The sequence below is a fragment of the Pundamilia nyererei genome, unplaced genomic scaffold (assembly GCF_000239375.1).
Source record: "Pundamilia nyererei isolate P.nyererei 1_Seehausen unplaced genomic scaffold, PunNye1.0 scaffold00098, whole genome shotgun sequence".
In the NCBI taxonomy this organism is placed as follows: domain Eukaryota; kingdom Metazoa; phylum Chordata; class Actinopteri; order Cichliformes; family Cichlidae; genus Pundamilia; species Pundamilia nyererei.
Genome location: NW_005187499.1, coordinates 1,085,535 through 1,112,668, shown reverse-complemented (window position 1 = coordinate 1,112,668; position 27,134 = coordinate 1,085,535). Strand labels below are relative to the sequence as shown.

At 40.8% G+C, this 27,134-nt stretch overlaps 1 protein-coding gene across 6 annotated transcripts in view; it reads right to left on the bottom strand.

The window, feature by feature from the left end:
• Nucleotides 1–715: 715 nt before the first annotated feature.
• carmil3 (capping protein regulator and myosin 1 linker 3) overlaps nucleotides 716–27,134 on the bottom strand; it is a 98,637-nt gene continuing 72,218 nt past the window's right edge. Inside the window, exons 24-40 of one of the 6 annotated variants that reach the window (XM_005740232.1) lie at nucleotides 26,730–26,828; nucleotides 26,520–26,639; nucleotides 20,423–20,536; nucleotides 19,634–19,809; nucleotides 19,460–19,547; nucleotides 17,200–17,325; nucleotides 12,826–12,892; nucleotides 11,196–11,383; nucleotides 10,354–10,433; nucleotides 7,817–7,936; nucleotides 6,753–6,921; nucleotides 5,196–5,568; nucleotides 3,819–3,925; nucleotides 3,512–3,719; nucleotides 3,119–3,190; nucleotides 2,640–2,795; nucleotides 716–1,457 (exon numbers count right to left, since the gene is read on the bottom strand). In XM_005740232.1, coding sequence (XP_005740289.1) covers nucleotides 1,417–1,457; nucleotides 2,640–2,795; nucleotides 3,119–3,190; nucleotides 3,512–3,719; nucleotides 3,819–3,925; nucleotides 5,196–5,568; nucleotides 6,753–6,921; nucleotides 7,817–7,936; nucleotides 10,354–10,433; nucleotides 11,196–11,383; nucleotides 12,826–12,892; nucleotides 17,200–17,325; nucleotides 19,460–19,547; nucleotides 19,634–19,809; nucleotides 20,423–20,536; nucleotides 26,520–26,639; nucleotides 26,730–26,828 — 2,304 coding nt within the window. In that variant the 3' untranslated portion in view covers nucleotides 716–1,416. The other 5 variants (XM_005740233.1, XM_005740234.1, XM_005740230.1 and 2 more) reach the window with 5 other exon arrangements.

Below are 27,134 nucleotides of genomic sequence, written 5' to 3'. Positions count from 1 at the left end.
CAGAAGAGAGCTCCAACAGTGAGCTGCCATTTGTAAAACACGGTGGAGGCTCAGTCATGGTTTAGGGCTGCATTTCAGCCAGTGGTGTTGCAGATCTTGTCAAAATTGATGGAATTATAAATGTAAAAATGTATCATCAGATTATGGTCCACCACACAATACCATCTGCCAATCCAATAAAAGCATACCTGGATAGAAAAACACTATCTGTCATGGATTGGCCTCCTCAGAGCCCGGACATCAACATTACTGAAGCAGTGTGGTGTCGTATTAACAGAGAACAGAAGATAAGGTAGGAGCATCTAAAGATGAGCTTTGAATGTCCTTCAAGAAGCTGGAGAACTATTCCTGAAGACTACTTAAAGAAATTACAAGAAATCTGCCTGAGAGAGTTCAGGCTGTGTTAAAGAATAAAGTCGGTAACAAATAGTAACTTTCAAGCTCATTAGAAATGACAGCCTCTGTTTTTTCCTGATGCATTTCTGTGGATGTTTGCTTTGATAAATCACCCATTTCCCATTTTCCCAGCAAAATATAAAGAAATGACGGGTGGCTCAACACAAGCACAGCACTGTGTTACTTCAGCAACAACACAGCCTAAATGGTGAAATCACAACAGCTAAACTGTTCCCGTTTTAGGATGCCACTCTGACACATATTTACATTTAGCGTAATGTATTGTGAAAGTAACTTTCAGCAGTCCACTTCCTTCTGGAAAGTCACTTTTATTTATTCGGATTCATAGAAGCATTTTTAGAAAAAATACTCATTTTCAGGCCCGCAAAATCTGATTAAAATGATCTACTGTCTAGTTTAAATACTCTTGGAGAGACAGGAGTGCATGGTAACATGTTTCTCAGTCATCACCGGCAGCATACATCAAAAGCATACTTACAAACACGGTTATCAAATGATATGTTATCACAAATAAAATCATGATTGTTAACTGGCAGAGTTACCACAATGGTTAGTGCAGTTATATATTCAGTATATACATCCAATTAGAATAAATACACTACAAAACTCACTTTCAGAAGTCACAGATTGTCAGTTAAATACAGATAGGACATGAAAAGACACGCTTTCAATATTAAATGATTTTTGCACAAATGCATAAAACAGCTGTTTGTGAGCATACTGGAGACACACTGATCCACTGTGTTTGTATGAAAAGTAGAGCTTTGTTTATGCCTGAGAGTAAAATAGCGAGTGCAAGCAGTCAAAACCGGCATACAGTACATGCATTTTCAGCAACAAATGTTTGCAGGGATTAAAAATAAAAATATATTTTTAAAAAAAAGACATCCTGTTGAATCTTTGTCAGCCGAGTCCACAGTTTTAAAAGCTTGTCTCTCTCCAGTCCTCCGCGTCCAAGTCCTTTCTTCCCAGCAAACGTCTCCTGGTCCACAGGTAATGTCATAATGCATCTCTGTTACCAAGCTGGGGGCTTTCATAACCTACAGAAGCAAATGTACTGTGAGTGGTGGGAATAAAAAAATGCTAGACAGCTACATTACACTTAATTCCACAGTTAGACTGGAACACCACTCTGAATGAATGCTAATGTTGCTGCTTAGCTCAATCCGGAAATATGTAGGGCGATAAAATGTCAGTGTTGTGTTCACAGCAATGACTCTTCAACAGTCAGCGGTTCACAGCTTGTTTCTGCTGCCCCCAAGTGGCCATAAAATAAAATAAAACTGAAAGCTGCACTTCTATGGAGACAGATGGCCGTCGTTTTAGAAGGTGATATTTCAAACGTAACTTTTTAAGCTTGCATGAGTGGGTGGAGACAAAAAAAAAGCTTTGAGCTTAAAAAAAACTGGAGCTAGGCTCAGATATTATCTGCCGCATGCAAAAAGAACCTCTCGGTGTGGACAAGAAACACAAACGTGACAATGCGGCGCTTAAACTTCCAATACACCTAAACTCATCCCGACAGGTCACAGAGGATCCCGCACGCTCTTTATGACCGGCTTTTATGCTTGTGACACGTGGAGCCTTTTATCATTCTCACAGTGATGATAATTGAGTCCCCTGCAGCAACTTGCTGATATATAGTTCTGTATTACTGGGATAATTGGCAGTAGTTTTTGGAATGTCATTAGAGCTGAATTCCACTGCCCCGGGGTTTTCACATTTGGCGTCAATCTGCTCAAAGCAGGAAGAGATGATGAATCAGCTAAACCGTACTGCCAATTAGCACAATAATGGAACATGATATCAAGGAAAGAATCTGCTCCAATTAAAGGAGGAGAGATAAAAGGTCCTCGTTTGAAAAAGGGAGAAGGTCTCATCTAACAGCACACTAATCCCAAGCAGTGTCAGATCCGGCTACCAGCTGCAATGAGACATATCTGGAAAACAGCCAAATTCCATCTTTAAATTATGTTTTATGATCTCTTTCTTTGGCAATCCAATTGAAGCAAAGGAGGCTTGCATTCAATATGTAGGGTATGACTCATCTCTGTTAAGCGTGTACACGTTTAGGCTTCCGCAAATGCTAAAAACAAATTACTGAAGATTTTGGAATATGAATGAAAGATTTTATTGTTATAAAAACAAGATGGGGAGCAAAAGAAAAAAAATACATTGTGCAAAAATCTCAACACGCATGCACTTCATGCTGCTCGTCATACCGCACATATCTGCAGGAAAGAGAGACGGATACATACACCCGGTCCCAGCAGGGTAGTCCAGAGACCTGTTTCTGCACTGAGGGAAATAGGGTTTTTTCACAAGGAATCTGCGATCTGAAGACCTCTCCAGATCGTAGGGCACATCCCGTTCCATGCCTGGGAATAAATGGCATGAGACAGACACACACACACACATAGTGGGGTACAGGAACTCAGAATAAAGGATGCAGGATAAAGCAACAAGTTGATGCGCAGCCAGCACGCTCAACAGGGTTGGAAGCACATCAAATAGGAAAGTCACGCTGAGTTTGTTTGATAAAAAATAACAAAGGCGTTGCGCCATTGTTATGAATTATGAACAACAACAAAAAAAAAAACAAGACGTGCATTTGTATCTTTACGTACTAGTGCGCAGTACTACAAAATGCATGCACAACAGCGGAGCTGCAGAAACAAACACAGCACCAGACACACAGTACCTATGTCAAACGAGCTGGACTTCCTGGTCTGATGTGATGTTGCTGGAAATCCATTATGGCCTCCCTCCTCATCTGTGTTTGTTGGTTATTGTTAATTGGGAAGATCACAGCAATTATTTGCATCTTATTATGCCAATCTGCCCTTTCTATCCACATCATTAAGAACACACTGCCTGCTAGAGATCTGGCCTTTTACTTTTCGGGGTGTTTACGGTTCCTGTGACTGAAAAGCAAAAGAAGACGGCCATGCATGGAACGTAAAGATCTAGAACGTTCGTGATGGTGATGTTAAAGTTCCAGGTTTATTACTTTATTTTTAAAAAAGAAGAAAAAACAAAGAGGAGACATTTTGGACTGCTATGACTGTGCATAGATATAAAATGACATGGTTACCGTGACTGATTACAGCAGGATCTGCTGCTTCCATCCCAGGCTTGACAGACGCCGGTGGGCTCATCCTCTCGGTGCTTCCCTCACCTTCAGCGATGGGTTGACCAGGAGGTAAACACCTCTGATCATTGATTTGTTCTTCTGCTGGGGTGACGGGGGAGGTCTTGGCCTTATCTGGAGAGGTCTTGTCTCTAGAAACATCCAAGCTGGGCTGATGGAGGAGCACAAAATTTGACTATGCAACAGAAAAATATGACAACAAGATGTGCTTTCTCTTATAGTACGTACAGCGCATACAGCATATAGTTACCTTATTGGGAATGAGAGGACGCTCTCCCTCTGGCCCTCGCCCTCTCTGTTTCTCCTCGCGCTTTCTTTCACTCTGGTCTCCCTCTGCCTCCAGCCTTCCTGCTTCTTCTGGGAAAACAAAAATCAGCCGACACAAACAAAGCTCAATTTATTTCGGGATTTCTATAGTAGCCTTGCACGATTCACAGGTCAAAGTTATTCTTAGCTGTCTTCAGTTCATCCACTTCCTCTTTTCACTCTGACTTTAGGCCAGTTTCCTTCTGATTGGCTGCCCCTCACTAATGTGGGTGGTGCTGCTGCTAGTTCTCCTGAAACAACTACATCCATTCTTTGATGTCACACAGAGCAAAAAGTAACCTACAAAGAGAAAAAAGACAGCCCGTCTTTCTGAAGCCTGAAGAGGTTTTTGGCTCACGGTGTTTATTTATTCATAGACTAAACTCATTATCTGAAACTTGTCTAATATGAGCATACCCCACTATAACAGTACATATACACTATACATGACGTAAGATAAGAAAAGCAGAATAAGACCTGAAGCAGGAATATTGGCAAGCAGCACACATTTCACACGAACCTGGGAATGAGAGCCTTTGGCTGAAGGGGCTGAAAGCACAAACTGTGCAAATTAAAACCAACCAACCTGGATTGCTTTTCCATTTCTGTGTTAAGAGCTTGCTCCAGCTTTTAAGAGACAACTATTTATTTGTGCTGCTGTCCACAGCTTGCATTAAGGATTTCAATCGGACGATAAAGATGCACATCCCTGCACCCTTTCTCCGTTTTAACGCCAAACTGCTGGCTTTAACATTGATTTTATGCCATGACCACTTCTGTTACAGTGATCTCTTAATTCCCTTTGAGTCAGACTGCAGTCTACAATACTCGGAGGTTTTACTCATTAAGAAGTCTAGACTTGAGACTTAACAATGGCTCTTTCGCCACAAAAGGCCTCTATAGCTATAGCCAATCATGTCATCGTCTGCTCTCGTACTGCATCTCTCATTAAACACACTTTGACATACTCGTCTACACGGTTTTTGCAGCTTTTGTGAGTTTTCTGCTTTTTTTCTTCTTTAAAAACATGGCATCTTCTGATTGTTTTCCCTTTGAACTTTTATCCAACAAGACAGTGATCTAAAAATATATCAGGGTCAACCACATGCCACGTGTACAGTGTACAGTGAGTCTATTTTTAGAATTATCATTATTATCAGTCATTCTAATAAGAGTCACACCTGAGTCTTCATCATTTATTATTTTATCATCATATTCATACCATGTGATTATTATCATGTTGGATACTTATTCATCCAATAGGGACATTTTACAATATTATACTTTAACAGAACTTCAGTTGTTGTTTAAATTGCAATACCTAAACTCTCCTGCAGGTGTCTCTGCCTCATGACAGCCAAACTGGGCTTAGCACTCTGTGGAGGCGGCTCTGGCCTTGGCCCACCGGGGGCCACGATTCCACCTCCGCTGCTCTGCACATCATCTTCTATCTCAGTCCGCGAGTCTGTCAGGGGCACAATCCTCTCCTGCCTGGCTGTCTCCATCTGTCTGTCCGTCTGTTGTTTGGAGGACACCACGTGGCCGTTAGTTCGAGTATCTGTCGGGGCATCTGAGATGGTGACTGATCTGTCAGCATCCTGGTCTATCCCTTTGATGTCACAGTTGCTGCTGCCATCGGAGTCTTCGATTTCTGCCCCGATGCAGCTGTACACCATGCTGACCAGGTCTGTGGACTGGACGAGGACAGAAGTCATGGACACAGTTAGAACGAGTCAAATCGCTGATGATTTAATGAATAGCATAACTCATAATCTGGTGCTAACAATAGAGAAAGCAAAGGCCTTAATTAAAATGTATTCTGTTGAATTCAATTATAACAAAATTAAATTATCGTTCATTTTTTTGCAGTGGATGTCCTCAAATCCCCTTAATGATCACTAAGGATCCACGGGCTCTACTTAAGAGAGAATTGGAGTAATCCAAGCCGTCCCTCAGCACAGAGTTTAAATAGCCCTCCACACCTTAGGCAAGCTACTACAATAAGACACATAAAAAGGCTGGGAACAGCAGGTGGCTCGGACAGCACACGGCCATGCACTGTTACATGTCATGTAGAACTATAGAAAGAAGTAGCAGCTGCTCACTCATGAATTAAACTGGAAGCAGACTTGAAAAAAAAAAAGGAAATAGAAATGCATTAGCATTTAATTTAAACTTTAAAATGTTCTTTAACTATTAAACACTTTTATCAAGTCACTGTGTTTGGCAAAGCCCTGAGGAATGCAATTTCAAAAAAATTAAATGAACACTTTGAAAACACATCAGATTGCAATGGTGAGAAAAGGATATAGATGTAGCTGCAACATTGTTGTGCACCAGGGGGGACCCAGGACCCACTGCACCAGCGTAGGGTCCTCAGGCCACCCTAATAAAGTCTGTATCTGATTGTTTGGTTAGAGACATTCACACCAGTGTCCTACTTGTAGCTCTGACAGTGCTCATCCTTTTCTTCCTTGCACAAAGCAGCAGATACCTGTCCTGCTGATGGGTTAGGGACCTTCTACAGCCTTGTTCAGCTCTGCTAGAGCAACTGCCTGCCTCCTGAGATGGAGGAGACACAGCAAACTTTGTGGAAATAGCTGGACTGATGTGCCATCTTGGAAGAGTTGGACTACCTGTGCAACATCTGTAGGGTCCAGGTATCACCTCATGTTACCAGTTGTGACACTGACCCTAGCCTAGCTAAATGCAAGACTAGTGAAAAACAGCCAGAAAAGATGAGGAGGGAAAAATGTCAGTGTCCTCCACCTGTAAAAACATTCCTTGACTTGGGGGATGTGTCATTGTTGCCCCTGTTAGTTAGAGACATTAGTGAATCTACAAAAGCTCAAACAGCCAACTTTTCACAGCACTGTACCTGTCTTTGGATGAGGCAGGGGGGGCTGGCAGTTCTCATCCCATGCACCGGCATGCCCTGAGTTGGGTGAGGTGAAGGCATGCTCCCATTTGCTCCTGGGACAACGCTCTCCGGCCTCACGGCATCTTTAGGATGCTGAATCATGGAGTAGACATTCTCTGAGGCGCTGCTGGACAGAAAAAGGCAGACTTTTCAGCACTGGTCCCTCTAATTGACTTCAATCATAAACCATACACTACATTTTGGATACAATATTATTATGCTTATGAATTTACAGTAACACCATCAGTTTGAAACACTGCAGTTTTTCTGAAGCGCGACAGCTTACTTCCTACACAATGTGCTGCTGTTAAAAAACAAAAGAAATGAACGTAGAGAGCAAGCCAAGTGAACGCAGCAACAAACAATCTCTTTGATTGCTTAGCAACAATCTGCAGGTGAAAGCTTACAAAACGCAGCATACTGTATTTAAGAAACTATTTCCATCTATGACTTCCCCTCAGATGAGTCATCTTTGCTTTTATGCTTCTCTTTCAGACTCCTGTAGACTCGGCCTACAGCATATGTGTGAAATTCCTGCACCGCAGCAAGGCTGTTAACCAGCAGAGGCAAAGGCATCACCGTTTTTTTTAAAGCACACCTCTGAGCTGAAAAACAAACTGCGGCTCTCGCTGAGAAACCCTTTTGTCCGTTTCGTGCAGCTGTGTAGTTTAAGTGAACAAAGTGCGCCTATTAAGTGCTATTCTCCCCACTCAGCTGTTAATCTGTGCAAACGATTTTTCTTTTTTAAAAAAAAGTTTGCAAACTTTTTCCACCAACGCTTTCTAACTCCAGCGCCATTATGTAACAGCAGCTCAAATGCATCAAGCGCCATAAATTCAAAGCAAAGGAAAACAGCTGGGGATGGGGAAATATTTTCTCCTATTCAAATATTCATGAAGTTTTGAAGTGGCGTTAATGCCCAGCGCTGGATTAATTTAATCACCATCTCATTCTCTGGGCGTGTGCTCTTAAATGTTACTTTCCTCCACTTCTTCCACTCGGCTCCTGTGCTGCATACTCACTCCGAGTCCTGATTAGAGATGGTGGAGTTGCGGTTCTTGCGGAATCCTGAGAAAATGGACAACACACTTCGTCTTTTCTTCCTCCTCAGAGACTGGGCCTGATGCAGGGACGACAACTGACTGAAAGTGAAAAGTAGAGAAAAAAACAGAATGAGTAAACTAAAGCATTGGGTAAGAGGGTAGGCACACACAGTGAGATTAAAGCTAGATGGCATCATTTGGACTGTTTTGTTTTGTTAATGCAATCAGCCAGCAGCCAGTATTTATCAGTATTCTGTGAAAGTCATAAGTGGCAGGCTAAACCCAGAATTAACATCCGACTACATTATTTGAATGAACCGTTTGACAATAACAGGAAACATAATTAGTATGCCGAGTCCTGAACACATACTCTGGACAGAAGCAGTGTTTCTGCTGCCTAAGCACACTGCTGCTGAGCATGAAGCTTACGCTGGCATGTAACTTTAAAACACTTGCAGGGTTAACCATCATTTACATAGTGCTGTCCAGCTTTGAGATGCAAAATCATGCCGATTTTACCAAACAGTTAATGTTACTATGCTATGACATCTAAAGGAATAATGCTTAAAATAAATATAAATATAAATATGCATAAATATAAAAAATCTTACACTACACCAAAACCTTAACCCAAACTTTAATCTAAAACACATATAATTACTAATTAAAAAAAGCAGTTTTGTGTTAAATATGTTTAAAAATAGCTTGTGTAGCTTTTCAGCACTGGCCTAATACTAGAATACTTTGGTTTTTTGGGATAGTAGCACGAATAAAGTTATGTAATAATTCACACTTTATTTTACACATACAGTATATTCATAAAGTTTAAAAAATGGTTTTAATTTCTTATACAACATTAACTAGATTATGGTAAATTGATTGTGACTTGTAAACAAGGCTGTGAAATATAATAAAATAATAAATTGGCCTTATTTATTGATAGGGCTAACATGTCAGCAACTCAGCATCTATTTATCTTCAAATTTGGGACAATTCTGGCATCCATCTGCAGCTGTGTTGTGCTTGCCTTACACCACTTTAAACTTTGTTTTTGGTGTCCAGAGATTACTCAGATTTAAAGAAAATAGTTCAGCTGCTAAATATTCCACTGGTATGCAAGTGGCTATATAGACTATTTATTTCAAGGTAGTTAGTAGTGTAGGAACATGTAGTTTTTAGTTACAAATTCCTAAGTACCCCAAAAAACAGCTGAAATCCTGCAAAATTAAAAAAATAAACTTAAATATGTTCATTCTGTGCAGAGGTTAGAGGGACTGCAGAGTCAATCAGCTATCCTTAAGTTCATTCATTATTTATTATTTTCACTTAGTTCCATCTTCTTTGCCAACATTTCCTTCTGGGTTTGAGTCTTTGAGGATGCAGCTTCAGTCACTTATCCACATGGCACCACCAATATACCAACGCTGCCCAGAAAAAATGGGAACATGGGAATTTTTCCAGTGAATAGCATACTGTAATTGACTTAAATGTGCATAACTGATTTTATTCCCACTTTTGTGGGGAGTAACATTGGAATTTTAATCACCTCATATACTGACATGGTGAAAGACTTAGCAAACAGTTACTCACTGACACATTGAGCACATACTGAATATCATTAGGATTGTTCTGCAGTGACAGTTGGTAACTCTGGTAATTACTCTCCTTCAAGCACTGCACTCGGTCTCTATCAACAAAATATGTGGTTTCTTAGCTGCTAAATGTTCCACTATGTCCAGCAGCAAGTCTCCAGCTTTGTGTTTTTACTCCTTAAAACTTATCACGGGCTCACAACTGCAGAGTTCTTGCAAAGATTCAAACAGCAAATTAAAATGCACCGTTTGCATTCTTTAGACACAGCTAATGTGCTCTTCTTAACATTCAGAAATTGCCCTTCCTTCTTCTCCGTCATACTGTGTACAATGCTACAATTGTAGATGCCGATATTAAACAAAGTTGTAAATGCTGAAATATGAGTGAACATATATCTAAATGCTCACTTTCAGAATTTTTTTTTTTAACTTTTAGTGCTGTATGATATCAGTGACTTGACCGGCTCTCACACCGTCTGTTAAATCTTTTGTCAGTGAGGTAAAAAAAGTCACCAGAAAGCTGACTTAAAGGGAGGAGGAAGGAAGATACAACATCCTTTGTCATCCTTCAAACAAAGGATGACTCGAGGACTGCACCAAGACCTAAGGTGATGCAAATGTGTCCAGAAGCATGCGTTTCAACAAAAAGTACAAGGTAAAATTAAATGTGTGGTTAAGAACTGCAGGGAAAAGAAACTACAATGGAAAATGGTACATTGTACTTTATTTGCATGTTGTTTTTTGTGTGTTTGTTTTTCATTTTACTGTTTAAATGACAAACAATAGAAAACAGGTTTTACTGATACACCAGATGTAAGACACAGTTCCCTCAATGTCTCGTCTTGTGTGTCGTCCTCGGGGCTCAGTGTAGTAAAGAATTTATCACATACTTAATGACTGCACAGAGACGATTCTGGCGTCTACCTGTCAGGTAAAACTCGTTTGCTGTAGAAATCAGGCAGTCCGTCCTCCAGCATGTTGACTCCTCCATTCTCAGAGCAATGCTGCACACACACACACACACACACACACACACACACACACACACACACACACACACACACACACACACACACACACACACAGTATGACAATGATCAGTCTTGCCATGCCGACAAAGGGGATGAAAGGCTGACAAAAGTTATTATCATTTCTAATGGCTGGCTGATAAACCTGAATCTGCTGCCAACAGAAATCTGTTTGTAAAACAGCTCTTCATCATGCTGCCCTAACTCAGTTTGTACTGATTTAGGGGGGAAAAGCTTTACAAAGTCTTGAAACAAACAAGCTGCTAAGTTAGCGGCTGCCCTGTGGCCCAGGGGAGATGGCTGCGCATGATTACCATTTGAATCACAGAGACACGTGCGACAGCTTCCTATTTTAAAGAGAGCTTATTTTTGGAAGGTGCCGCTGGCAATGAAAACAAGATGAATAACAAAAGTTCACATGCAGCAGCCAAGAGATTTAAAAAAGAAAAAAACACCTCAGAAAAGCCATGTTTGGTTTACTTTCTCTCGTTTGCCTCCCTCTGTGCACTTTTGTGGAAACACATGGACTGAAGTTCATGCTGTAGTATCAGATCAAAATAGGCCAGTTAAACACACACAGTGGTGCTACAGGCGCAATAAAAACTCACTTAAAAAGAGCCCAGTGAAACTGGTCAGTATACATCCTGTGGAAGCAGCTGCTAGTCTGGAGGGGACACTGATCCCTGCCCACTGAAGCTCATAACATGGTCAAATGTCACTGCAAAGTCACAAACTCACGGATTCAGGAGGTAGGTGTCCTGCTCTGTGTCGCCGTGGTGGGCGTGGCCTGGCGTGGGTCACGTGGCGTAAGGGGGATCCATTGGTGGGGAGAGTGGACAGACACTCCCATGATGCCGAGTGGGTAAGAGGGGCAGAGTGAGGTGGAGCTGAAGGTGTCGGAGAGGAACTGGGCTCCTCGCCTAAACCTATGACAGGAAGGGAAATGGATTGTGACAGAACTTCATTTATGCAATACCACTGATAAAATCCTCTTTGATTGGAATTAAATGTATGATTAGACTAAATTTGCAATCAGCTTGTGAATTTCACATTTTTATTGCTTTTGAAATGAGAAAAAATGCTTCCTGTTAGAAGACAAATCCCACTAGTGGGGAAAAGGCTCACCCATGGTTGGGTTGGTGTCAGAAAACAATGTTATTTTATAATAATGCTTCATTCTATCTGCAGAAATATTACTATACTGATTACAGCCCAAGTGAAACAACATTATCTCTTATGTCATTCTGCCATGTTGGACATTCATTACTGTAGACGAAAAACTACTTTATTGACTAAAAAAATGAAAGCTCAAGTGACTCTTGCCCTGGTATTGGCTATCTATATAAAACAGTAATGTGCAAAAGTCTCAAGCCATACTTCATGACTCCATATTTTACTGGGAAATGGAAGTTTGTCCACCTTTATTCTTCAACACAGCCTGAACTCTGTCTCTAAACCTCTTTACATGGTCTTCAGGAAGAGTTCTCCAGGCTTCTTCAAGGACAGTGAAAGTCTTTCGTTCTGTTCTCTATCAAGATGATCCCACACTGCTTTAATAATGCTTAGGTCTGAGCTCTGGAGGCCAATCCATGACTAATAATGTTCCATTGTGTGTTTTTCTATTCAGGTATTCTTTTACTGCATTGGAGGATGGATGCATGTCAAGTCCTGTATCAGGTCTCCCAACGTCTCTATTTCTTAAAGACATGATTATTAGATACCTTTCATCTGCTGTAAATTGTTTTTTAGGCCTACCACTTTTGTGTTTTTGTCTTTTCCTTGTCAAGGTTCCTCAGGACACACAGTACACCACGCTGAGATTTGACAACTTGTGGTCTAATAGCTCTTTGAGAATCAACTTGTTGGTGCAAACATTTTATTTTTTGCATGTCAATCAATATTTTTTGTAGATCTAACAAAAAAAAGGGGAAAAATTAGGCAGTTCTTTGGGGGACTGTAACACAGTGCCATAGACGCAATTAAAACTGGGTTCTTTGCTAAGTCGTCTGTCATGTGTAGACACAACACTGGTTCATCCCTCGAATGAGGTGTCTTCTTTTGCTTGCATGATTAATAGGTCAGTGATAAGTGGCTTCACAATAAATAAATAAATGAAATTAAATCAATTCTCTGAAAATGCTTAGATACAAGGACTGGACTGAAAATGAGTGAAAAAACATGTCCAAAGAAAAACTCTGAAAGGCCTTCTGAAAGCAGAAGGAGAACTAGTACACAAAAGCTTTTACAACAAATTCTGAAACAAAATATAAAGGAATGAGTGGTGACTTCAGACTTTTGCACAGTATTGTATTTCACGATACTTTAGCACGTGACAGCAATAATTTGCGACTACAGACTGAACACTCACTCAGTCTGGTGGAGACGGGTCGAATTCTTCTAGTTCTGGAGCTCCGCTTCTTAATGGCCATGGTGTCCTTTTGTAAGAGATCATTGTACATACACAAATGCCTTCACTACATTTATAACACAATTACAACGCACAAAAAAGTTAAATGGACAAAAGTATCCCATCCTCGCTAAAATAAATGAATGAAATAAAGTAGATCAATGACATACACGTACAGTATTTCACAGAAAATCCAACTGGAGTAAAGCAAAGGCAATGAAAAGATGCAGAAACTATTTACAAAATCGAAGTGTGAAGCTCAGAACAACAGCATGTTGGAGGGTACAGGAAGTGTGGGATTTGTCTTGATTTTGAGAAGAGTCACAATAAAAATGCTCGTGTTGAAGGGGAGAAAAGATCTGAAGTTGAAAAAATGTAATTCTTGTTCAACACGATTTGTTTGTAACCAGCTCTGAGCGTCAGTATGGTGGAACGGATCAGAGTTTCAACAGCAAAACTGCACCAGTAAACAGAAGTGAATCAAGCATTGGGACACTGAATGTTTTACCTGCTTTCAAATATTTACTAGAGAAAACTTAAATTTTTAAGGCTAATGTCTCCATGTGCCATGTGTATCTGGTCAAATCATGTTATCCCATATGAAAGGCCTCCTTCTTCTTAGTTGGGATTTTTTAAATTTCTCATTCTGTGCCCAAAATGTTATAATATATTTTTAAAATAGCACTTTTTAATGTTATATATGTTTAATGTTATATATATATATATATATATATATATATCCCTGCAATCTGAGCACGCAGAAGGGCCTGGATCACAGAGGGATTCTGGATCAAAGGATGCTCACTTAAAAAGCCCGGTGATGAGGACACTGTACTGAACACAGGTTTCACAGCAATTTTAGTGAGAAGTTTAGTTTCAAATTAGACAGTGACAAACCGAACAGGCAACAAAGCAACAAACCGCAAGGAGAGCATCCATTTGAAAATTTAATGTGGATACAGTGGGTGAAATAATTATTCGATCCCCTGCTGAACACAAAGAAATTAAAAGTCTCAAATTTTTATGGTAGTTTCATGGAGAGAAACAGAATACCAAAAATCCAGAAAAAAACAATTTACACTGCATAAAAGTATTGATTTGCATGTCACTGAGTGAACTTTTATTCCCAAGATCCCACCCAGAATTCTGGCTCCCATAGACTGGCTGCGTGCCCATGCAAAACACAGATTACAATTGATTAAATCAATTACAGCCACTCCTGATCTCGACTTGTTATGTGTGTAAAGCACACCTGTCCACAGGAACAGTTTCTTCCATTCCAACCCTTCCATCACCAAGACCAAAGAGCTGTCAATGGACATTAAGGACAAGCTTGTAGACCTGCACAAGTCTGCAGTGAGCAACAAGACCATCAACAAGAAGTTTGATTAGAAGGTGACGAATGTTGGTGTGAATATTTGGAAATGTAAGAAATATAAAATGAACCTCATTCTGGAGCTCAACGTAAGATCTTGTCGAATGTATCGGCCCAAAACTACACAGGAGGAGCTTTTTAATGATATGAAGGCAGTTGGGACCACAGTCACCAGGAACACCAGTGGTAACACACTACGCTGTAATGAGTTGAAATCTTGCAGTGCCCACAAGGCCCCCCTGCTCAAGTAGGCGCATGCACAGGCCCATCTTATGTCTCCAACATTTAGATGTTCACTGGCAGAGAAGACTTGGGGGAAAGTGCTGCAGTCAGATGAAACCAAACTCTTTGAAATCAACTCAACCCGCATAGTCAGAGAAATGCAGGGTATGATCTAAAGAACACCGTCACCACAGTCAAGCACGGTGGCGGAAACATGGTTTGGGGCTGTTTATTCGCTAATGGTATAGGACTTTTCACAGCAGTGACGAACAAATGGACAGGATCATGTGCTGTAAAGTATTGGACAAGAACCTCCCTTCCTCAGACAGAACACCGAAGATGGGTTAGTGACGCATCTTCCAGCATGACAATTAGGGCTGAACGATATATCGCATTTGCGATAATATCGCGACATGATCAAGTGCAATTTTCTAACCGCAAAGGCTGCGATTATACTCTGGACATGTCCAAATTCATGGGCTGCATCCTCCTGAGGCCGCATTTGTAGACCGATTACGTCACAGCGACGTGCCGAAGGCTGTCCAAATTACTACCATATCCCAGAATTCATAGCGCGGCCCAGCCAAACTCCAGTTTCCAGCAATGGCGGCCGCTACTAAGTTTTAAAATTACTCATACTAATCTTTCTGGGTCACAAAATAAACTTTTAACATATTTTCAGGCGAGAAAGTAGTTGTGTAAACATCAAATATCTGCTCGGTTTATCAAGATATCCCATATTTGCAAAAGTGCTTCGACGTTTTCAGAGGTGTCTGCTACCCTCCGGCTAGCTCGACAGCTAGCCGAGAGCTCGAGGATTACTGATGCGGCCAAGAACGGCACAACTCCCGGCACATCATTTTCAGATCACCGCGGAGTTTCGCTGCTCGGGTTAAACGTAATATATAAGTCACTTAGACAACCTAAAAACGTTATTGTTGGGCTTTTTTCAGTGTTTTGTTTGTTCGTGAGTAAATCGGTTTGGCTGAGATTAAAGTTATTAGATTAGATAAAATAAAACTTTATTAATCCCCCGGGTGGGTTCCTCCTTGGTTTTCACACAGCTGACTAAACGTCAAACAGAAAACTTATTAAACAGAAGTATGAGACGGTCGAGAATTTACACCAGTGTCTGGTTATATTTTAGATAGCAAGAAGCAGACGGCCGAGTTTATTAAACTCCACCGAGACAGCGGTGACGCGATTAGCTAATCAGAACTAGACCGTCCAATTTCACGCCTTTAAATTTTAAAGGCGTGTTTGTGTGTGTGTTTATACAATTGCTATTATGTTTGCACTTTATGTGTAATGTTACTGACTGCAGAGATCAGTAAGATGTGTGTATTTTTTATTTATTAGTTTTATTTATTTAATATTATTTTTTAATTGAATGACTGTCTAGTAGTTCACAGATGTCGAAAAACTGAGTGTGGTAAAGCCACTGATTTTGTTTATGTATATTTCTGCAATCTGCACATTGTACTGACTTTCATTTTAATGTTTACACCAGGGTTCCTTGTCAGCACTTTATGCTCAGATGTTTGTAAGCTAAAAATAAACTATTGTGTATGTTCAAATATACTGTTGTGATTGAAGAAGTTAAATAAAAATGTCAGTCATCAATTCATGCATCACCTCATGTCATCATAACAGAGGTCTGTCTTCCAGGAAAGAACAGTTTAAAATTAATGTAATATAGTATTGGCCATACTATATGATGTATTGCTTGTCTTTGTTTAATAATACAGAAGACAAAGACCTTAAAAAATAATCGCATATCGCATCGCAATCGCAATATTGGGGCAAAAAATCGCAATTAGATTATTTTCCATAATCGTTCAGCCCTAATGACAATGAACCAAAGCATACCACCAAGCCAACAAAAGAGTGGTTAAAGAAGAAGCTCATTAAGGTCATGGAGTGGCCTGGCCATTCTCAGATCTCATCCCTTTAGAAAACCTGTTGAGGGAGCTGAAGTGTCGAGTTGCCAGGCAGCAGCCAAGAAACCTACAGGATTTAGAGTTTCTGTTAAGAGGAGTGGGATAAAATCCCTCTGAGATATGTGCAAGCCTGGTGACCAACTACAAGAAGCACCTTACCGCTATGTTTGACAACAAGGGTTTCTACCCAAGTACTAAGCCATGTTTTGCATTCAAATCATTATTTTTCTCAATGACATTAAAAATTTATTTAGAACTTTTTTGTGTTTTAATGAAACTACAAACTACCATTGAGCAAATGTACAAATTCAGCAGAGGATCTAATAAATATTTCTCCCACTTTTTTTCCGGGAGTCATGAAATTATGAGGGTGAATTAAAAAAATAAAATCACACCTTACATTTATGCAGACTCCCCCAATTTGAGGGAGTCAGAGATGGATGAGAACCTTTCACCAGATTTGGTTGATTTTTATGTGGTATGAACCCAATTTTTGGGGTTGTGGAAAACAGTAGCACATCTGGAAGAATGAATGCTTTATTAATCTTTTAAAATACAGGTCAAAGGTGGACATCTTTCCATTGTTTGCTTTGGCTCTTCTAAACCATCAAATCAAATGTAACTTTTCTTCCTCTGTCTTTTGTCTCTGAAAACTGGTTTTGTTCCTAACACTTATTTTAGGTGCAGTCAGTTAAGTATTATATCCATGCCTTGAAATCAGACATGCTTCTTTTTAAATGAAGAAGCTCATTCTTGTTAAGTGTGCACATGAGGTCAGCGTGTGTCTCTCACACTTACTATTCCCAGGTTGACACCAAAGTCCTCATCGGGGAATTCCAGAGACTCGACTATTCTGGACTGTCTGACAGTGCGTCTGCCCGTCCCGACATCGTCCCAACGCTTTGCCTGGGACACCTGCCGCAGCTGATGCAACACACACATCAAAGGCACGTATCATTGCATAGACACAAACGCTCACACTCGCGCAGTGATGACATCTGGAAATATATCCTTAAATGCTATCTGGGAGGAGAGGCATGTCTGCCCTTGTACCTGAGAAGCTCACAAACAAAGTGCTTTACCACCGTTCGTAAAACCCATGAAGAATATGAATTAAATACAATATCTTGATTATCAAAGCAGAGTAAGGCAAGATAGAGGACAAACCGGCATTGCACCAACAGAGAGAAAGGAGAATGAGATGTAACAGCAGACGTGGTGAACTGAATGCCAAGCAGAGCAGGGGAGGCCTTGTTATTACTAAGAGTCGATTTTTTTCCTGCTTTTCCGCTGGTTTCATTTTAAACAATTTAATTTTATGGAGAGGAGAGCCCGGAGGGTCTCATCATGTCCTTAACCAGCTTAAATAAAGTTGTTATCTGGCCTCTGAGCTCAATATTCTCTTTAAAGAACAAAGCTCTATACCTATATATCTTCATTGTATATGTTAATGACATGCGAACCAGGGTGTCTTCTTCAGATAACTGCACGCATTAGTATGCTACTGTTCACCTGGAATAACGAAGAAGAATTTATCCAAACTATGCTTGTACAGTTCAGAGTTTTTATTAACATGTCTGAACTAAATGTTTTCAGTTTCAATTTTAACTTCGCTGATATTTCATTATGATCTTGAGAAATTTCCTATCCTGTGCTTGTACACTGGTACGGCTGGAGGTAGGATTATTATTTTATCAACCATGTGTGCGATGTGCAATAAATATACCAGAGTTATAGCAGCACTGAAAGACAACATCCATAACAATATTAATGTTTGAAAGCATCATATGGAATATAATGAATGAATGTCCACAGCGTAGGAGGACTTTCTTAATTCGGTTAGACATCATTATGTATATATGCACATAATGGGTACTTTTCCAGGATGTATTTATTTGTTATTATAAATTTATTTTAAATGGGCTGCTATGGGAACACACGATAGAGAACATTTCACTGTTGTTCACTGGAGGTGCACAGGAGCTTTATAATTGCTTTGCATTGATAAACATATTGCAAAGTGGTGACACAAGTATTGTAGACCCTCTGCTCAATTACTCATAATCTACTGGATGATACTACAAAAGTGCTCTTATGCATAACTTGGTTATAACAAGGGGTTATTCGAGGTACGGTTGCCATCACATCAGCTCAAAGCACTCTGGCCATTTTCCTCTGAACTCTTATCAAACAGGCATTTTCGCCTAGAGAGTTGCTGCTCACTGGGTATTTTCTCTTTTTTGGACTATTCTCCATAAACCCTAGAGATGGTGATGAGGGGGAAAATCCCAGTAGATCCACAGTTTCTAAAACACCAACAAATGGGACAAGTTCAAAGTCCCTCCCTGATTCTGAAGCTTGGTTTGAACTTTAGTGGGTTATCACGACCATATCTAAGTACATAAACGCACTGAACTGGCTGATTAGACATTTGCATTAAGGTGAAGTTAAACAGGTGTAGCTAATAAAGTGTAGAGTGTACACAAGTCATAAAAAATCATTTTGGGGTAATTGGGTCATTTTATCTTTCATTTTTTGATTAAAGAGAAAAAACAAATGGATATTTGGGGATAATATAAGTGGATGTTGTTGCTTAAGGCTTGATGGAGACAAAAAGGCTTAATAGTCCAGCACATGACGTGTCCTGACGGTTATTTTACTTGAATAGAGCCAAGTTGGCAGTTTCGCCCTGTTTTCAATTTTTATGCTAATTCTACAAGATAACCATCTCCTTCCTTCAGTGACATATTTAATAGACTGCATTCCCAACACAGCAAACAATTTTCTTTATGAATATAACTTCAAATAACACAAACCTAAAGTGAAATCTGTAATGTTTTATGCATGTGTGGTAAAAAAAAAAAAAAGAAACTGAGGTGAGCTTTTCCTGTTATTTGCACAGTTCAGACAAACGCGGATCATTTTGGGTTTTTTTTCATATAGTCATATTATAAATTTAACTATATCTTAGAACAAAACAGATTCCAGCTTTACATTCAAATAACATTTTTTTCTAGAATCTACAAGAAAGCATGCAGTAAAGTGATATTACCAGTACCAGGGTTTTATGGGTGGTGTAGAGCTCTTGTAGAATCTGATCAACTATGGAGTTGGTCAGATAGGAGACCACAGACAGCTTCACTTCTCTGGGATAGAGAAAGTAATAACAGTTCAATCAGTATCTCGAAGTTCTTTGCCTCTCTAGGACTTTTTAAACCACTCTCTTTCTTACTCCAGAGCTCTGTTGATGTCCTCTGCCGCCCTCTCCATCAGGGCGTTGCGGATGGCGGAGCGAGGGATAGAAACTTGTTCAGAGATGGACGACAAAGGTGGACTCAGTCTCTCAGCTGCTGAGCAGGACATGGGGCACAACTCACGGCAAAGGGACACCATGGAGTCCACAACCACCTAGAGTAGAAGTGTCCCAAGACATGTATCATATGTCGCCTACAGCTGATGGATTAGCTATAAAAACATATTTATATGCCCAAAACTTGTATTAATAATTCATATAATCCATTTGTCTCTTCAAGATGTTCTGTTTATCAGACATTTGGGCAAAAACACAACTCAACTATCTAAACCTGCATTTTTGGCTCTTTTGTTGTTTTTTTTTAATTGATCTTAACAAATGCAAATTACAAATGCAGCGTCTAGCATAATAACAAAATTAGGCAGCATAAACAGGGATGTAAATTATGCTCAAGTAAGTTGAAATTCAATACAAAGCATGCCATATTCCTCCTCGGGGTGCGTGCTGCTTTTTATCATTTGCCTATGCTGTGCTACTGAATCCCAATGAGACCAAAATGGAACAAAAAAAATGTCCGAGTGTTCCCTCCCTGAGAATTTCTTTTGAAGTCAGCATACCTGCACTGCACACACATTCACACGGCATTAATGGGCAATTTAAATGCAACTAGTACAGCGCTCCACTACTGTTTAAAATACCAATGCATCAGCGAAGGAATGTTTCAGCGATTACAACCAAGGCCACGGTTCAAACCCACCCCCAGCCTACCTGCAGTTCTTTGTCTGCAGCCTTGGCCAGCTCTCCTGCCAGAGTGTCCAGGCGCTGTTTAACAGGTCCATCCACTGACAACACGTGGGCCAGCTCACACAGAGATGGATACAGCTGATGAACACACAACACACACACGTTCAGTGAAAGTAGCAATAATACAATGAAAAAACATCCACCTACATTAAAAACTGGTTAAAGGAAAAGCAAATACTAAAGAAAAATAACACATGGAATGAAAAGATTTGCTTTGTCACATTGGCTTTTTAATGTTAATGAACATGATGCAAAACAAAGCATTTGTATTGGGAGTTGGCTTAATCCAGAATGAGTTTTGGTTTACTTGCACATTATTTTGATATAAAAGTCAATTCTGCAGCTCAAATAACGGAAGAAACAGTGGCCTCGATTTTTCTACTGATGATTACAACAAAGAAAAATCTGCAATCTTTACTTCAGCTGGTGATATATTTGTGAACTGTCTTGCCGTGAGCTTTTCACAAACTGTTTTATTTGCCTTAGTTTTGAGATGGTTCAGTCACGTCAGATGAAAAAAGCATCCTCTTGCAACAAGGGTAAAAAAAATCTCTGGTTGCCCAGTGACTGAACAGAATTTTCTTGCTACTGAATGCACGTAGTTGTGGTGACCGACTTGTTGCTCAGAGACTGAGCGTGCACCTCGTTCTGTGAGTTACCATCGTTTAATGTCAGTTTCTGTGGACGGTAACAGATTTGCCACAAATGGCAACAGATTTAATTCCCAACTTAACCCTTTGATCACAAATTGATAGCAGACTGACTTTATCTTATTGCTGTTCCATTATAGTCTCAACGCAATGAAGTTGTTTTGAAGATGGCAACTGACTATTTCAAAGGCAGTGAGATGGCACGTTCACTGCACACAGTGGCAATAATTTTGTTTGTGCCGCAGTCTCCAGCCACTGTTTTCCTTTTTTCTGTGAGTGAAGCATTATCAGGCAACCCTTCACTTCAACTCCTCACTACGGCATCCAGAGAACAGTCTGTTTATTCAGCCTCATCTGTGGTGCTGGTGTCCACCTCTCAATTTTAAATTGCATGTAGACATTGAGGGTCTTGGGAGGGGCCGAGCTGTCACCAGCTGTTATCTTTCAGAGGGTTGTTGGTGCCATGCCCCTCCCCTATTTAAGTGCATTTTAGATCAGCACGCATCAACACTGCAAGCGGAGTGAGGTATGGGGTCTTTTCACATCCCCATTCTCTGTTTGCCGTCAATGGTCCAGGAGGAGGAGCTGGCCGCCTGGTCAGGCTCTGGACTGGTGGGCTTCCCTGCTGCTGCAGGTTCAATGCGGTCTTCTTGTCTCCACCGCAGAGTAAAGGGAACCACCTCCTGGGTCTGGGTGTGTTGGTGCCTGGACCTGGGAGTATAGAGGGTGTATGGGGAGTGTGAGAGTGTGTACAGCGTTCATTTCTGTGTCTCCATGTTGGGCGAGTGCGGAGTATTTGTATATGTGTGCATGAGGGTGGGAATGGATGCTTGTGTCTGTTTGTCTTATGTCTGTGTGTCAGGTCAGGTCTCAGACTCCACCTCTCCCAGAGCATCTCAGGCCAACCCAGTTGTGGCGGCCTATTTTCCCCCATCACATTCCCTGCTGGTGGCTGGTGTCCCCACCCGCCGATGTGTTGGTGGTTCTCTGTGACTGGGGCTGGGTGCTCGGGTGTGTACTGGCTCACTCAGGGCAGCTGCCGGGGGGCCACTGCTGGGGGCGGGGGACTCTGGTTTTTGGGCCCTTGGGCTTGGTCTGCTCTGGCACAGCTGGCTGCTGGTGGAGCCTTGTCGCTGCAGCCCCCTGTGGCTTCTACACTATGGCTGCTGAGTGACCGCCATCTGAGACCCTCCTCACCTCTTTTCTAGATGGGTGCCGTCATTGTCCCTGCGGTGGTCCTCCTGGGGCTCTCGTGCTCTGGGGGGAAGCCTCTAGATGTCTGGGGCCCAGGTCTCCTCCACGCCTGCTTCATGTCTTTGGGCGCAGGGCTGTGGCTTCCACACCCACTATTAATTCCGTTCAATTCAATTTTATTTATACAGCGCCAAATCACAACATCAGTTGCCTCTAGGTGCTTTATATTGTAAGACAGATCCTATAATGACTGCTTTGAGTGCTCAGATAGAGTAGAAAAGCTCTATATAAGAATCAGTCCATTTACCATAATAATTATTAGAATATAATAATAATTCTTAGACACTTAAATGGATAAACCTTATGAACGCAAGCGTCTTCTCACACACAAGTGTCCAAACAGGTGGCTGCAGCGACAAGGCTCCACCAGCAGCGAGCTGTGTCACAAATGCACGCTGTTGTTTTCGTTTTCCTGTTTTTTTTTCAGCAGATGATCAAGCAGATTCTTAGGGTTTCTTCTCTGTCTCCATCTCTCTCTGTCCCTCTTCTTCTTCTTTTCTCTCCCTCACCTTCTGCTAACTTTCTCCACAACTTCTCTTTCTTTCTTTTTTCTATCCCCTGGTCTACACCGTTCTGATTGTAATGACTTAAGATCAAAAAAATCCTAAAGTATAACTATGAAGTAAACCAGTATAACAAAAGCCATAAAGGTCCACTTTGGAAAATCAATATGTTGGGCATGTTGTTTAGCCTTCAGACAAAAACTCTGATTCCTACACTGCCGGACAGGACAGACAAAAAACCCCAAAAGAACTCACTGTGTCTTTTTGCCTCTCTGTAACAAACTCAGGAAATAAACAATAACCAAAACAAAAGAATTAGAAATATTGGTTTTAAAAAAACAACATGAATGATGCATCATCTTTCTAGACGCACGATTTGTGACTCGACAACCATCTTTATCAGCCGTTTGATTAGTCTGAAGCATAAATGACTTTTTAGTTCACGTCACTCGGACATAAAAGCTGCACTTATACACTCGTCAGTCACATCTGACAGAAAAATAAAACGGGTCTGCTTGCTTTAACCCTCCTGTTATGCTGCAGGTCAGATTGACCCAGAACAGAAGAGATGTCACATGTCATCTGCATCACTACAGAAAACAAAAAAATAAATAATCTAAATTATAAAAGAAAATTGTAAAATAATCAATGCCAGTGTTTCTGACACTTTTGGATGAGTAAATTTGCCCCGGGTCAAATTAACCCAGGAGCATAATTGGTGTTCCTGGAAACCAACATAGCAGGAAGGTTAAGACATAATAAGGTTTTAGAGAAGGATCTCAATATACCTTTCTTTGAGTGCCATCTCTTTCTTCTCATGCCTGCATTCATGCAACCTCTGAGCAGCTCTGGGTGTAGAATTTTAAGTGCATCCCTAACAAACACTATGAAATACAGCTCCATATAAATTGTAAAACTGTTGACAAGTGTTGTGTATAAATAAGCATGAAGAATGTACATTATGCTCGACAGTGTCCAGAACCATTTATTAAATGTTTGCGTACTGCTTTATAGTAAAAAGCAGGGAGAACGTGCTTATTTACATCTTCTTCCTTCCTGTTAAATTGTATTTGGAATGCAACAATCCATTTATCACTTACAATCCTGTTCACGCCTTTTCTTTAGAAGAAAATAGAAAGCACTGCTCCCCCCGCGTGTCTCCAGTGTATGTGTTGGTGTAGGTGTTGAAGAGTGCAGGTCTACAACTGGTGATCGGTGAAGGATATTTGTGTATTTGAAGAAGTGAGCAGCACGAAACAAACTGTGCTGCAAAGCTGTGTTTTTCATCTTGTTCTTGCTCTGTTTGCAGGGCACATACATTAAGCTCAATGCAGAACATGCTGTGTTTATTTGCTGCTGCAGCAGGATATGTGTATTGATAATCAGGTTATTAATACTTGATTGGCGTTCAGCACAAACAGACTTCTCATTTGGATTCTAGCATTCAGTTTGGTCAAGCTACACTGCAGTGCTTGCAGTTGTGGCTGTTGAGAGCTCATGTGGCTAAAGCATTGTACGGATTTATGGATGCTGGATTATAATCTCCCACACTACAGAAGTCGTTATCGATTCAAAATGGCTGCACCAGCCTAGCGTCGGTCTGTGTAAAAAAAAAACAACCCTCATAATCTTTATTCTCTATGTGTTTGTTTGGCCAGGCTGTATTTTGCTGTGCAGGCTTGGGTTATAAAAAGTGAACCCTAAAAAAGGTTTTAAAGAGCTGCATTTACAGCTGCATTAATGCACGTTTATATGGTCACAGAACATCTTACAGTTGGGTCTGACGTCGTGCTCCGGGTAATACTGTGTAATAAACATTTGCATAATTCCAGTTTTACTGGTTTTTGCAGCCCTTTCGTTTTACTTTTATTGGTGTTTTCCTGTTCAGACCATGAGCTTCAGCTCTTGTATTTTAATGCACGAACGACTATAAGGAGGCTGCTAAATATGTCTTTGCATCAGTGCACTGTGATGCAGTTAGGCTCTGTAAAGTTTCTCCAGGGAAAAGGGAATGCCTTCTTAGAAGTGGATAATCCTAAACTGCAAACTAATTGGTCACTACAGCAGTTAGGTAAATGTAGTGAAGGACAAAGTACAATATTTCCCACTACAATAAACTGAACTGGCACACATTCATTAACTAGATGCTTGGCTTTGAACAGTTCTTACCGTTGTGGGATTTTTATGATGTAAGGGGGTAAAAACCCTAATATGGTCACAGCTCACCATGAAATTTCCAGCTACCGCTTGTCCTGCCTCCATTTTTCACCTGGTGTTCAAATCTTGTGTTTGAGAGGGGCAGCCAGTTAAAAGTAAGCTGTTGCAGTGGGAGACGGCTGAGCAAAAGTGTGGATGACCTGGGAGGTCCACCAATACCCAGAACTCTGAATCATACAATGCTGCAGCACTATGTGAAAGTTTTTAATCAACTCTCATTTTTAACATTTTGTTACTTATGGAAATACATCATATAAGGTAAAAACAGACTTTGTACAATTCTAACGAGCTTTAAAGTCGATAATGAAGTGGCCACCTTTATTCTTCAACAAACCCTGAACTCTCCAAGGCAGCTGTTTTTGTAATTTCTAGTCCTCAGAAATAGTTCTCCAGGCTTACTGAAGGACATTCAAAGCTCTTCTTTGGATGTTAGCTGCCTTCTGTTCTGTTCTCTGTCAATACAATACCACACTTCAGTAGTGTTGAGGTCTGGGCTCTGGGGAACAATCCAGTGTTTTTCCATCCAGGTATGCTTTTACTGGATTGGCAGATGGTATTGTGTGGTGGACGATAACCTGACAATACATTTCTACATTTATAATTCCATCAATTTTGACAAGATCTGCAACACCACTGGCTGAAATGCAGCCCTAAACCATGACTGAGCCTACACCCTGTTTTACAAATGGCTGTAGACACTCACTGTTGGAGCTTTCTTCTGACATTCTTTGGATTCATCTCTCCATAAGAACTGTTGACAGAAATTATCAGTCCAGTTCTTGTATAATTTGCCTTAAGTCAGCCTTTTTTTCCCAGTTATCCTTCCTGAGATTTCGACTACAGCAGAAGGATCAGCTGAAGGACCAGATGCATCGCTTACGTTTTGTCAGGTCTTTGCTGGATTTTATCCCTGTTACTTTAAGACGTGACTTTCAGATGGCATTCATCTGTTGTAAATCATTCTTTACGTCTTTTACTTTTTCTAAGAACATGCACACCATGCTGGGATATGCTACGTTTCGGACGAATACGGTACTTATTTAGGGAATCACCTTGTTGGTGCAAAAAATATTAAATGTGTCATATTTGGCATTTTTCACAGACTTTACTAAAGAAATTGGAATAAATGATGTGTTCTTGTGAAAGGCTTTTAGCAACAAAATGTCTGAAGATATAGTTTAAAACATGTTTTTTGCTAAGTTGTGTGTTAAGTATAGACAGAACGATGGCTCATCCCTTGAGATAGATGTCTTTTTTATGCTTGAGTGATTCACAGGTGAGTGTTAAGTGGCTTCACCAACTATAAAGAAATGAATGCTGGTTCAAGACTCTAAAGTACATGTGGAAGAGTCAAAGATTAAAATACGTAGCCACACACACACACACACACGCACACACACACACACGCACACACACACACACTTATAACCCACTCACAGCTCTCGAGTTCCTTGCTTCTTTGAGGATCTGTCTAGCCGTCTGGACCTCCTCTCCTTCCTCGCAGCCTTTCAGGACACAAACTTGCTGCTGCACCCGTACACACAGACGCTCCATCACCTGCACACATACACATGTGCAAAAGTGGAGGCATACAATTAGACCCAAAACAGAAGTGACTTATTCCTCAGCATGAGCACAGCCACACACCTGTTCAGCAGTGCTGGTGACGAGGCCTTGGTGCAGCCTGAGAGCCTGTTTCTGAGAGAAACGCTGAGTCTGGTTGTTCCTTAGCAGGGCACGCTGGATCTGTCACACACACACACGCACACCCACACACACACACAGAAAACAAACAGGGAGGAAGAGGAGTGGTGATGACAGGTGTTTACAAAGTGCGGTGTGCGGGAGACAGGAGACGAACCCATTTGCATGGTAATAAGGAGACTAGAGAGAGAGGTTTGATCCCTAGAAAAAAAAATACGGGACGCCTTTAATCTGTTTTCTTGACTCAGCAGGTGGATGCGTTGACTGCATCATCATCTTAGCATATGTAAAGAAAGATTGAATAAAGAATTGCACAGGGACTCTGAAGGCTCACACGCATTGTCCAAG